The 13,704-nt window shown below is 40.6% G+C and overlaps 1 protein-coding gene across 3 annotated transcripts in view; it reads right to left on the bottom strand.

The window, feature by feature from the left end:
* The window catches only part of NPL (N-acetylneuraminate pyruvate lyase), a 40,280-nt gene that overhangs the window by 2,507 nt on the left and 24,069 nt on the right, over positions 1-13,704 (bottom strand). For all 3 annotated transcript variants that reach the window (XM_070768543.1, XM_019976905.2, XM_019976904.2), the window contains exons 6-11: positions 13,568-13,643; positions 11,965-12,057; positions 10,876-11,024; positions 10,196-10,242; positions 7,503-7,587; positions 3,239-3,278 (exon numbers count right to left, since the gene is read on the bottom strand). In XM_070768543.1, the coding sequence (XP_070624644.1) occupies positions 3,239-3,278; positions 7,503-7,587; positions 10,196-10,242; positions 10,876-11,024; positions 11,965-12,057; positions 13,568-13,643 (490 nt within the window). The remainder of the gene's footprint in view (positions 1-3,238; positions 3,279-7,502; positions 7,588-10,195; positions 10,243-10,875; positions 11,025-11,964; positions 12,058-13,567; positions 13,644-13,704) is intronic.

Raw genomic sequence — 13,704 nt, 5'->3', positions numbered from 1 at the left:
ACTGGCAGGCAGGTTCTTTACCATTAGCGCCACCTGGGAAGCCCCTTAGGGAATCCGTAGGCCTGTTCTGAACACATACAAATGCTGGAAGCTTTTTTAACAAATTGATAAATTATAAAATAAAACAAAATGAGACTCAAAGTCAACCTCAAAAGCAAGAAGGAGGGACAAGAGGTATCAGGAATAAAGAGGTCAAAGTGGTAGGGAGACACTGAAGCCAATGGTCCATGAGGATAATGTGATTCAGGGATGTACCGCTGTGGATTGAAAGATAGAGGACTTCATCACTAAGACAGAATTTAGTTCCAGCACATCTAAGAAGTCCCTGAGAAACACACTAATTAAGGGAATAGTTTATGACTCAGTGCTGGTGTTTAGATTAGGGTTGCAATGCAAGATAGAGCCTTCAGTCTGTGAAGTGGAATTAAAACTCCCAGTATCAAGTTGGTAGTCAGTCTTATACAAAAAGCAATAGAAAAAACCAAACCAAACTAAACAAACAAACAAAGAAAAACTCTCCTAAGAAGCAAGGGAGCCTGACTTCTGCCAGGGCTGTGGCTGGAAAAGGAAGTAAAAGAAATCCCACGCCTGTGCCATATATAAATGCTGGATCTATATTATGTGCTTAGTTCAGGAACCATACTAAAAAATATACCTAAAGACTTGGTTAGAACTGATGAAACTGAAGTGTTTGCAGAGGCAGATATAAAATCCCTTGATAAGACACCTCACAACCTGGAGGACAACGAATTCCCCAGGAAACAACTGTCTCTGAAGATGAATTCAGAGTTAAAAGTTATAAAGCACACGAGGAAAAAGAAGCTGCATGGGAACCAGCAAATACACAACTCACAAATTTCACATCCCAAGAAAAGATGACACAAAATTCTGAAAGAGATTCCACAGAGATAAAATATTTAAGAATAGAAGCCATAGGCTAAGAGAAGGACATATAAAGAATGGGATCATTTGGAAGAAATAACCAAAAAGAAATCATGAAAATGAAAAATATATAACCAGTGAAATGAAATTGTAGAAAATAGCTGAAGATAATATTAGTGATTTTGAAGGTAGGTCTAAGGAAATAAACCAGAATATGGCACAGGAAGATATTTGTCTTCTTAACTGGCTATTGCTCTTAGATTAAAGGTATGAGCAGTAATTTTCTTTTCCTAAGGTAACTTAGTTACAGTCAGTAACAATTGAGCACTGGGAAAGAAAATACTAGCTTGGCTAAATACATAGAATATACTTTGCTAAATGCAAAGTGACCCTCCTATTCTTATTATGAATGGTGGGAGAGGGAGAGCTACCTTCATGATAAGGCTATCATATTTATTAAGTCTCTCTTATATACAATGGAATGAGAGTCCCTTGGACTGGGAGGATATCCAACCAGTCCATCCTAAAGGAAATCAGTCCTGAATATTCATTGGAAGGACTGATGTTGAAGCTGAAACGCCAATACTTTGGCCACCTGATGTGAAGCGCTGACTCATTTGAAAAGACCTTGATTCTGGGAAAGATTGAGGGCAGGAGGAGAAGGGGACGACAGAGGATGAGATGGTTGGATGGCATCACCGACTTGATGGGCATGGGTTTGGGTGGACTCTGGGAGTTGGTGATGGACAGGGAGGCCTGGCATGCTGCGGTTCATGGGGTTGCAAAGAGTCGGACAGGAATGAGTGACTGAACTGAAACTGAAACTGAAAAAAGAACGAAAGCTTGCAGCTTATAACAGATGGACCTAGAGGGTATTGAACTAAATGAAATTGAAATAAGTCAGACAGAAAAAGGCACTATATTAGTGGAATCTTAACTACAAAAAATAAACAAAGACAGAAACAGAGTTATACATGCTGTATGTCAAATTTATCTCAATAAAACTGGAAGAAAAATCCTTCTTTGCAGTATCACTGCTGGTATGCAAAGTGATCTTAGACATACAGGGAAATGTTTAGTTCCTTAAAAACTGGAAAACCTAGTAGTAGTTCAATATCTACTTTTACGCACCTTAGGAATATATACCAACCCATTTTGGTATTTTGTGAAAAGTATTGCTTAAGACAAGGGAATAATAATAGCTAACAATATTGGGTGGGCCAAAAAGTTCCTTCTAGTTATGGAAAACCCAGAACGAACTTTGTGGCCAATCCATTAGTACTGGTGGCACACAAATATGACCAAAATCATCGAAGTGGAAAAGCAAATGGGAAGCATTGTCTTTGAAGGATAAAGAGAGCTGGCTGAAAACCCATGAGAAGGAGGGACATAATACATAATAGGTGCTTAGGGCTTGGGAGGACTTGCCAGGAAGAGGCAGAAAGGCTCTGAAAGGAAGGAAGGAGGTCTGCCAAGAAAAAAACCTAAAACTTTTCCTGGACTTGACCCAGGTTCTCAGGAAGGGCCAAGTTCTTGCAGAAGTGGAGTGAATGGTGGCATTTGTCATTTGTTATGGATAAGACTTCGGAGACTGTGGAGAGGTTTCTCTACTCAGATTCAGGGTATTTCCCTCAAACTTTACATTGTCATATTATTCAAACCTCTATCCATTCAAGCTTACTTGTGTTAATAAACTTTTAAATTGCAGATACTCTTGGGAGAGCTGTCAGTCAGTCACATATTCAAGCTGCTTGCTTCCAAATACTTAGGCTGAAATCAGCTATAGTGTGGTAGTAGAATTTTAAGGAGCAGAGGCAAGGGAAGGGAGGGAGTACTGATGGTTTAGAAGAAAAGGGGTAAAAAATGGTGTGTGCACAGAGTAGGAAGGTGAGTAAAGTGCTAAGATGGAGAAGAGAGGTTTGCAGAGGGTGCCAAGACCTTCCAACTGGGTTTACTTCACCGTTTTATAGGATTGGCTCTGAAAGTTAGCATTAGGGATAGAACCTTGTTTACAACTGATTAAAAGGTGTTCTTGTTGAACCCTCGGACAAAGTGATGAAAGTCCCTCATTACTTTCTCTGAAACTCTCCCAGCATCGTGTGTTCAGTTGCTCAGTCGTGTTCAACTCTTTGCAGCCCCATGGGATGGAGCCTGCCAGGCTCCTCTGTTCATGGGATTTTTTTCCAGGCAAGAATACTGGAGCGGGGTTGCCATTTCCTACTCCAGGGGATCTTCCCAACCCAGGATCGAACCCAAGTGTCTTGCATCTCCTGCATTGGCAGGTGGATTCTTTATCACTGTGCCACCTGGGAAGCCTCCAAACCCTCCCGAGTAGCAGACAAAGAGGGAAACTTACCTAGTTTGACCACAAAGTTGATAAATCTCTGAATACAAAACTGGAAAGAAACAAACAAATCTACAGTCAGTATTACTGAACCGTGGTAACAATTTAAAGAATTTGGAGGTCCAATTACAGAAACCTCAAACCAAAGGTCCACACATCTTATTTTTCTGTAGGTCTGACTGAATGGAGAAAAACAGCCAAGTGAGGATAGTTGAGATCCATCTCGGATAACGTAGGATCTTTCTGTATATATAAGCTTTATGAATCGAGCCCATGAAGAAAAGAAGCTCCAATGAAGGAACTGTTCTATACAGAGTTAGGGTGGGGAAGGCAACCTCTACCCATCTAGGCTACCTAGGTAAGCTAACCAGCTAGTGTAGTTGTTTCCAAATTGGGGTGCTCTAACTTCTGGATGACTTTACAAGACACCTTGGGGACATTGGCCAAGGCTGATTTATGGAAATCAACTTCTAGATACTCAAATTCCATAAGTGCTATTTCTAAAATTGATCAGAGAGAGGATTTACACATAATGGAGGTGTAGATTGTCCTTTTCCATTTTCCCTTTCACAGTCCTTCTCCTACTTTTGAAAAAATAAAGACATACCTCCTATATCACTGCCTTGGGACACCTCTTGGAATCAAATAAAGGAGCAAATCAAATGTTGGTATTGGCATCCACAAACAGAGCTGACAGAGTGATTCCTCTAATTAATGAATAACAAGTCCTCTTAAAAATCATAGGGTTTTCAATTTTTTCCTTTCAACATTGCTTTTAATGTTGTGATTCACACTGTCAGTTGAAAATCATTAAATGATCAAGCATTCTGTGATCTGTGGCATATGACTCAAAAACTGCTTAAAGAACTGAGTGACACTGCTTCTTCCATTCTTATCTACTAATATATATGATCATGCTTTCACAGCACTTATTTCTATAAAAACAAAAACCAGAAATAGTATTGATGCTGAACTGTAACTCATTCTAGCATTAAAGGATATTCATCCCCAAATTCACGAAGCAATTCTTAGAAAAAGAGATCCCCATCCATCTCACGATTTTCAATAGAGATGTATTTTCAAAAACATTTGCTTTTTGTGTTGTTTTACTCAATTGTATGTGTGTGTGTGCATGCTTACTCATTCAGTCATGTGTGACTCTGTGATTCCATGGACTGTAGGTTGGCAGGTGCCTCTATCCATGGGAATTCTTCCAGGCAAGAATACTAAAGTGGGTTGCCATTTCCTACTAAAGGGGATCTTCCCCACCCAGGGACTGAACCAGTGTCTCTTGCATCTCCTGCATTGCAAGGTGGATTCTTTAGCATTAGAATGTGCTTTAGCATTAGAATGTGGCACCTGGGAAGCCCTTAATCAATTGTATACAAGCAACAAAAAATTCAATGCAGATTAAAATTTGAATACCAAGAATGTATATGCATATGTTCTTTTTTTCCTGACAAACTACGGCACATTACGTTCAAAAGTCTCTACTTTGCTTCTCTTCTAAGCTTTTATTTCCTATCACACTATCCAACTTTGTCTTAGCTTGGTGTTCAGTGGAAATAATTTAATCAAACCATTCATTAATAATGTTAGCTACTCATAATAAAATTAAATATATAAAAAAACAAAAAACCCCAAAAGTCTCTTTGTTGTTGTTTTTTTCTTACACTTAATATATCATAGAGATCTCTTCACATCTGTGCATATAAAACTTTTAAAGGGCTGTAAATAGATCCATTAAAAAACTCAAACACAGCAGTGGGACCTTTCCCTTTAGGCTGTGCCCAGCTGTCTTCTGGGCTTCCCAGGTGGCTCAGCGGTAAAGAAGCCACCTGCCAATGCAGGAGACATGGGCTCGATCCCCGGGTCAGAAAGATCCTCTGGAGGAGAGAATGGCAACCTACTCCAGTATTCTTGCCTGGAAAACCCTATGGACAGAGAAGTCCATGGCGTCATAAAAGACTGACTAAACAACAAGGTATTTAACCATCTCCTTGGGTGGATATGTGAGCTGTTTCCATCTTGTGCTATTATAAACAATGTTATAAGGAATAGCTTTGTATATGCATTATTTCACTTTGTAAATATAATGGGTGGCATTTAAATCTATGAGAATGAGTAAGTTTAGCCCTAAGTTTTTACTTGTTTGTTTCTTCACTTGACTACAAACTCCTTTAGGGCAGAGACCAGCTTTACTGAAATCAAGTATTCAGTTCAGCCCTTGGTATATTAACAAATAAGTAAATGAGACCCACTCACACTGGCTTTCTGTAAGAAAAAATAGAATGTGATGAACTAAACTCCTTCCCAATAATGTTTTAAGTGAGATGATTTATTTGAGTAGGACTAAAAGAAAAAATGGGATGGAGATGGAAGCTGAGTCAACCCATAAAAGAAACCACTAAATGGAAGGGTCCATCTTGCATCCATTTCATGCCATTCTATGATTTTCCCTCCATTCAGCTCAGAACAGGTTGAAATTTTCAAAAATACTTTTTTTTCTGGGAAACTTTGGAAGAAGAAAATTATAAATGAAAAGAGATGGCATGATTCTGCACAATTCAGACTTCATGCCTTAGTTTAAAACCAACGTCCTGCCAATGCTTAATCTAGGTGACATAGCCTCCTAAGTCCTTACGGTGTTCCCGCTTTCAGCCTCACCTGGTCTGAGGCTGAACAAAGATGAATATTAAATAAGCTGTTTTAAACTTTAAGTAGGAAGTAGATTTAGGCTGGCTCAACGTTCAGGGCTAAAGGCTAAGGATGTATTTTTTTAAATTAACTAATTAATTTGGCTGCGTTGGGTCTGAGTTGCAGCATGCAGGGTCTTGTTTGCATCTTTGGCTCTTTCCCTGTGGTATGGGCTCAGCAGTTGCAGCACGAAGGTTTAGTTGCTCTGTGGCATGTGGGATCTTAGTTCCCCAACCAGGGATCTAATCCACGCCCCCTGTGTTTCAAGGTAGATTCCTAAGGAATGGGCCACCAGGGAAGTCCCAGGAGGGACGTATTTAATCACTCTTGGCAACTGCTTCTTCCTGTTCTCTTCTTGGTTAGAGCTCAGGTCACCCCCTCTAACCCTCAGGATGCTTTGTGGCTTCTGCTCTGTAATTCCTGATTTGCCCTGATGGTGGCCAGTTCAGTTCAGTTCAGTTGCTCAGTCATGTCCGACTCTTTGCAACCCCATGGACTGCAGCACGCCAGGCTTCCCTGTCCATCACCAACTCTCGGAACTTGCTCACACTTATGTCCATCAAGTCGGTGATGCCTTCTAACCATCTCATCTTCTGGCCTTCCCTTCTCCTCCTGCTTTCAATCTTGCCCAGCATCAGTGTCTTTTCCAATGAGTCCATTCTTAGGACAGGATGGTGGCCTGTCCTATTCTAAAGATCCCTTATCTGAGCTTACTGGAACCAACCACCTGCTCTGATCTTGCTTATGCCTTTCATTCCCACTCATTTTTTTTTTTTTTGGCTACTCCTCTTGGTCACTTCTATGATCCTGAAAGTTCCTAGACCTCTCAGGGCCTCCAGAAGTTACTCTGTTGTGCTGACTCTTTCTTTCCACCTTATTCTGTTTACCTAAAGTATACACACTACCAGCTGCTGTGACTGGTTCTAGCCTTTGGTGAGGCTCTTCCTTTTCTAGACAGCGAGGCTGTCCTCCCTGTAACATTAACAGCAGCCACCATTTCCCCCAGGGGTCTTCCCTAAGACACACCAGTTTCTGATGCTTTTCTCTTCCTGTTTCAAAGTTGGTGTCTTCCTTTGCATCACCTACTTAGCTCTTGTTTCCTGCCTGGTGATAAAGTTCTCAGCAACATTTCCAGGGCAAAGGAGACTGACCTGCTCTGATTTTGGATAAAGTCTCCTGTTTTTGGGTCACCAGCTTCATAGTTTCTTTATATACTCTGATGACTCAAGTGTCAAGTTCTCAAGGGCATGGCATGTGGTCACTTACCCAGAAACCCATCACTATTATTTCACAGTCATAAAAACACTTTGAGTGTAGATTAAAAATAAGATCATTTCTAGGAGGAACAGAAAGGAGTCATTCCCGTATGGGGCCTGTCCTGATTAGACATGTAGGGAGTGTGGACAATGGGGCAGATTTGGTTTTAAACAAAAAAAAAAAGACAGGAAATACAGAAAGAAGCAGCTGGGCAATTTTAAAGAGGACAGGCATGGTAGGAATGCTGATGAGAGAGAATAAGAATTCTCAAGTGGGAAAGAAAAAAGGCTGTGATTTCTAAGGAGGGAAAAAGAAAGCTAACCTGATGGTTCAGAGCTGAAGAGAAGTCCTTTCGTTCAAAAGCCTCCAACATCTGCTTTGTCTTTTTTCCCAGGTAGTTATAGGTACTAGAAAGAGAAAACAGCACATACTGTAAGGTCAGTAACTCAGCGGGAAGACCCAGCTCTGCAAACCCCTCTGAAGCTTAAAAGGGAAAAATATACCAAGCCTTCCAGAAGCCTATTTTTGGGCCCTAATCTATTAAAGCATCAGGTGTCTTTAGTTCTGAATTTTCCAGCAATACTAAGCAGTGCAGAGGAGGCAGAGAACACTAAAGGGAATGAAGAAAAGGGAGGAAAAATACAAAAAGGGTAGAGTTGGAAAAAAGTGAAAGACAGAGGTATATTTGGCAAAGAGTGACTGAGGGCAACACCTGACCCAGGGCACACACAGAGGTGCAATGCTAGATAAGAACTGTGGATTTAAAAAAAAGAAAAGAACTGTGGATAAAATGCAATGTCTAAAGTACATCCTAGAAACCTTAAGCTGAGGAACAGGGTGAATGGAGCACCACAGTAAAAGGGGAAAATCCTAGCAGATTACCTCAGTTCTTTGTCAGGTTACATGCTACCTAGAGACTAGTTTCTAATAATAATATGAATACTGATTATAATAATAATATGAGAGATCTCTCATTGACTATTATATTTCACTGCCTGACATAAACCATGTCTGATCCTCCCAAAATCCTGTGAGGGAGATGTGGTCTCCATTTCGCCGTGAAGATGCTATGCCTCAAAGAAAGGCTACAGAGTTGTCAAGAAGGTTTTCCTTCCCTTTGTACCGCCTTCTATCACACTTCAGCAAAAACAGAGATGAGAGTTATTTGATCTGATAAGATGTTCTTGCCATCTTAAAAAAGAAACTCTAACTCTACCAATAGTACCTTAGACTAATCACTGGATTCTTAGAGAAACCAGCAAGGCAGGCGTTTCTTGAAATTCAGAACAAGGATGTTTTCCCAGCTTCTCATACAGTAACTCAGGATCAGAGAAGGGTTTTATCTTTTTGTACTGGGAACAGCATATTGTTGGTACTTCAAACATGTAGTCCCTGGAGTCCATACAAGGGATTCCAAGACTGTGAAGTTCATATTTTCTCCCAGTAATAAAATAGGGAAGAATAAAATATAATTGCTGAGGTAAGTTACTTGCAGATGTGAAACACCGGAGTTCACAATATGTTACATGAAGGTCTGAGGGGTCTTGGAATGTTGATCATGATTAAGAAGAAATGAACTGTAACCAAATGTACTTTGCCTTCAGATTATGTTGACAGAATAAAAATGCCTAGTATGAAGGTCAGAAAGAAAAAAAAAAAGTCTAAAAAGAACTTCCATGGTCAGCAGATCCAGGCATTCAGGCTTCCTCAGTATAAATGGCCTGTGTGACAATGGTTGTTTCAGGCATCCTGGCTCGATGAATGAGCCATTAAGATTATCCAACTCAACTACTCTTCATCAAAGGCATGCTCACCAAGATATACTATGAGTTTTCACTTTGCTTCCCCTGTACTTTTCCCACAGGGGGAAAAATACACTTTCAGTTAATAGAAATAGTTCAATCTGCTTGCAGGCACATTTCTAATGAATTAGGTTAACATGTGCAGTGGACATGCTCAATCGAATGTCCCAGGGCCTTTTGCTGAGTAGACATCGGGCCACATGATTCTGCCCTCCCAGTTGCAACTGACTGGGCTTTAGGTGGACATCTGACTTGGCAGTGCTATCTAGTGACAGCCTGAGATGCCCCAGTCAGGCACCATGACTGGCCACACACATGCTGAAGCAGAGAAAGCCCATCTGGAGAGAAGGGAGATAGAGACACGTCCAAAGACCACAGATGGAGAACAGTCTGCAGTTGAGAGCTTTGCAGTTTTGGGTTCTCATCTTCTCTGAGACCTCACTGCACTCCCTCCCCTTGGGGTGGATGAAATTTCTCAGTATTTTACAATAACTTACCTTCTTTCACATAAGCTAGTTTGAAGAGTTTTCTGTGATTTGTAACCAAGTAATTTCTGACAAAGAAGTTCTATGCACACTTTCAGCTTGTGTGTCTCACCTCTAACTGCAACAGCTGCTTCGTAAAACAACGACTGAGTCACTAACAAAGTGTTACGTGAAGGTTAGTCCTTCAGTCATGTCCGCCTCTTTACGACCCCATGGACTGTAGCCCGTCAGGTCCTCTTTCCAAGGAATTCTCCAGGCAAGAATACTGGAGTGGGTTGCCATTCCCTTCTCCAGGGGATCTTCCCAACGCAGGAATCAAACCCAGGTCTCCTGCATTAGAGGAGGAGGAGGTAAGAACTTGCTGTTCCCAGTACAACAAGATAAAACTTCTTTGATCTGAGTTATTGTATGAGAAACTGGGAAAACATTCTTGTTCTGAATTTCAAGAACCTCCTGCCTTGCTGGTTACTCTAAGAATCCAGTGATTAGTCTAAGATACTGTTGGTAGAGTTAGAGCTTCTTTACCATCTGAGCTACCAGGGAAGCCCACCAAAGTGCTAAGCACTACTTAATTCATTTTCACTGAGAATGTGGCAAAGAAGGGCAACTTCTCTTAGAAAAGGTTTACATGCAAGAAATACAACTACTCAGGTGACAAATGGCCCTGGGGCGGGGGGGGGGGCGGGATTTTACAGTTATAATCACTGGGGAAAACGAGTCCTGCTTACCTGCCCACCGCTCCAGTTGCTCCCATCACCAGAGCACTTAACAGTTGCTGATCAGAAACAAAGATTTTCTTCCATTATGTTTTGACAGATAAAAATATATACTTTGTAAAATATAAACATCATTGAACATACTCTACATAATTACATTCAACTTCTGCTTAATGACAGTTTTTTTTTTTTTTACTATATATTCTTATAACTTTTATCAATAAATGTGTGCAGTGTTTGCAAGGAATAGTCACATAAAGCAGTTTTCTGCCCATTACCCTAGTTCCCCATGCTAGAGAGTGACATCCAAATTGCTGTTAGCCAATAATACAAATACTGTTCAGTAACCTATTGAGTTATTTCATTATAATGGACAGAATTCTAAGATGGCCTACATGATCTCCGTTTGTTACTGTTACCCCCTAAATATGTCCCTTTCCCTGAGAGTGGGTGGGACCAATAACTTGCTTCTAACAGATTATGGCAAAAACCTCATCATGAGGCTATGATAGACTTTTTTCAGTTTTATTAAGGTATAAATAGCAAATAAACATTTAAAATAAAAAAAAAAACAGAAACAAAGAACATAATTACTATGATGAAAAAGAAAAAGAGTTGCTACTGTATAAGCAGCTACATCAATTGTTTGGGAGGGAAACTAACCAGCTGGGACATGCCAGGAGGTGACTTACCTCATCCACCCCAAAAAGGAAAGCAAACTGTCGCTGGCGATTCTGATCCACACACTGCCCGAAGTCTAAGAGATCCGTGTCACTGAATTTCAGCCCTTGGAAGCTGGGGATCTTATCCTGAATCCCATCCAACAGTTCCTCAGCACGAACTGTTCAAAGCAATAAACATCTTGTTCACCTGTACACCCCCGGGAAGTATCAGAGGACACCCCATCTAGCCCCATACATCTGCACGGAGCTGCCAGGAGCTGCTCTCAGCTGCAACTGGCTGCAGATTGAACATAACCACTTGCCCTTGCTTCCTCGTTCGTCTGTACTTGTCAAATTATAGATCTAAATCTTCTGTTCCTTGAACAATAGATGGATATTTATAAAGTGCAACTTCAGTGTTTTCTTTTAAAGAAGTTAAAAGGAGCAGAATTTTAAAAATAGCCTCCTAAGAAATTTCATCTATCTGTAACAGTCTTCACGCTGGAGAAGTACGATAATGATGACAGAAAAGCTAGAAGAAAAGTGAGAAGAGATCAGAGTACCTTCCTGTGTGCCAGGCACCGAGTATGTGGTAGGGTACAAAGCCGACTGTCCTAGTGGGGTTTGCTAGCTGTATCTTCCCATGTAAGAAGGAGGGGTGTGTGACATAGACACAAGGCGTCTGCTAGAAGTGCCTAGGGGCCAACGTGTCTTTCATACTTAAAATATTCCATTTAAGGTAGTGCAGATGACTGATAAGGACGGACATTTTATTCTCCCCCAGCCGTGCTGGGTATTGCGGCTCCCAGACTCTAGTTGCGGTGCATGGGCTTAGCTGCCTAGTGGCATGTTGGATCTTAATTCCCTAAAAGGGACAGAACCCACGTCCCCTGCTTTAGAAGGCAGATTCTCAACCACTGGACCACCAGGGCAGTCCCAGGCTGCCTTAGTTTTGATGAGTGACTTATTTTGGAGCAGTTGGAACTATCTCAGTCAACAGTCTTGTGCTTTTGTGACATGGGGTGGGGTGGGATGGGATGGAGTGTGGGAGTTTCTTAGTGAAATAGGGTACAACGTGAGGGCTAAAGGGAGGGAAACGTGGAAAGAGGCAGTACTTACTCTTCACCCCGGTCAAGGCAGGGATGTGATAGTAGTAAAACGGCAATGCAGGGGCAGCAGCAGCCACTTCTTTTAGGAAATTAATTAGGACATCTGAAAGAACAGCAGGAAAAGTCATGGTGTGAACAGGTGTAAAACTGCCTTTCCCCAGGGAAAAACGAGCCACCGAGTGACATGCAACCATCTATTTCGGAGGCTGAAAATTCTTGACCATGCTTACTATCTCTGAGATTGCTACTGCAATTCACTTCATGCAAAGTTTTGTTTTCCTCTCTCCAGAAGGGCCAAAATAAGAGGTTCACTTTCCTACTATACTAAAATACTAACAAAAAACTGGTGCAAATCTTCCCACATACTAAGAGAAGTCATGAAATACTCTTACAAAAACCAGGAGCCCATCAAACAGGATCCTCTTCCTCTTACCCAGCAGGCTAAGTGTGATCAGTGAATAGTAAAGACTTTGCATTAGCATCAGAATAAAGTTGTAATTGAGAAAATCCTACAACAAAAAGATAAAACAACATCTGCTCAAAATGGGAAGACATGAAAGTAATGGCACATTTCAACCAGAGTTTGGTACTTTTCCCCTTTGGAGAGAAATTTATATTTTTCAGAAGAGAGTTCAGTTTGGTTTACTGAAGAACTGGGGTTTCCTACATCCTCCAATTTGAGCTTCAACAACAATTTCACTGCTGTTTATATAGATATTTATGATAAACAAATCCAGCAAGACTGCTTACACTTGGATGCCACTGAATAGTGGGAAAAGGAATCCAACGTACTTCATCTGAATGCTGTGATAAATGTTTTTTATCTATGATAAATATTTCTGACAAAATTATGCATTATTTTTTTTGTCTTTTATGTAAAGTATTTATGCGAGAAAAATGAAAAACCATGTTAAAAAACTTTTAAAATATTCATTCTAAATTTCTGAATTGTAATATTTAAATTATTTATCTATATTAACAACTATTTTCTCTCTACCAATAAATATTTATTTAACTGCATGCAAATAACATCTTGTGTTTTTAATCCTTTTACATTTGTATTGTATTTTTGCTAATCAAAAGAATTAAAAGGACTCAGTACACTTGGAAACCACAAATAGTTTCCATAGAGAAAACAAGAACTTGATATTTTGAAAGCAATGGATATTTCTGTGAAATCTTTTTTCCAGTTCATCTTACTCACTTGAATAGTACATGTAGTCTCAAAATGCCCATCACTTATATTCCTCTTTTTTTTTTTGGAGAAAAATGGTCTCACACTTTGCCATGTAACTCTGACTCTACACAACGGATTGGACAAGAAGTGGACACCTGACCCAAACACAGGCACCTGTAGGTTGACCCCAGGCTTGGTGAATGTCCTAATCAGATTACTTGGCAAAAGAGCCAAAGTCCTTTGATGGAGTCTTTTCTCCTGTGGATCCAGGAAGTCTGAAAATTCTGGAGAACTATGCCACGGCAGTCTCATACTGTGAGACTCTTCATGGCAGTTCATAGGACTCTACTCTCATGAGTTAAATACAAGCATTTGGAACGACGGCATAAAGAAATGGAACATGTGTGGCATTATGTGTTTAGACCTATCTACCTACCTTTGTTCCATGGCTTAAGAAAGAAAGGTGCGATGACAGCGATGCCGTCGGCTCCTATTTCTGCTGCATGTTGGGCCTTTAAAAGAAGAAAGACCATTGGTCACAGTTCCAGTGTGGGTGAGTGTGGGGGTTTCTCC

This window comes from Bos indicus, chromosome 16 (genome assembly GCF_029378745.1).
Source record: "Bos indicus isolate NIAB-ARS_2022 breed Sahiwal x Tharparkar chromosome 16, NIAB-ARS_B.indTharparkar_mat_pri_1.0, whole genome shotgun sequence".
NCBI classification, from domain to species: domain Eukaryota; kingdom Metazoa; phylum Chordata; class Mammalia; order Artiodactyla; family Bovidae; genus Bos; species Bos indicus.
Note: the sequence above shows the minus strand (reverse complement) of the source record. Positions and strands in the feature narration are given on the sequence as shown.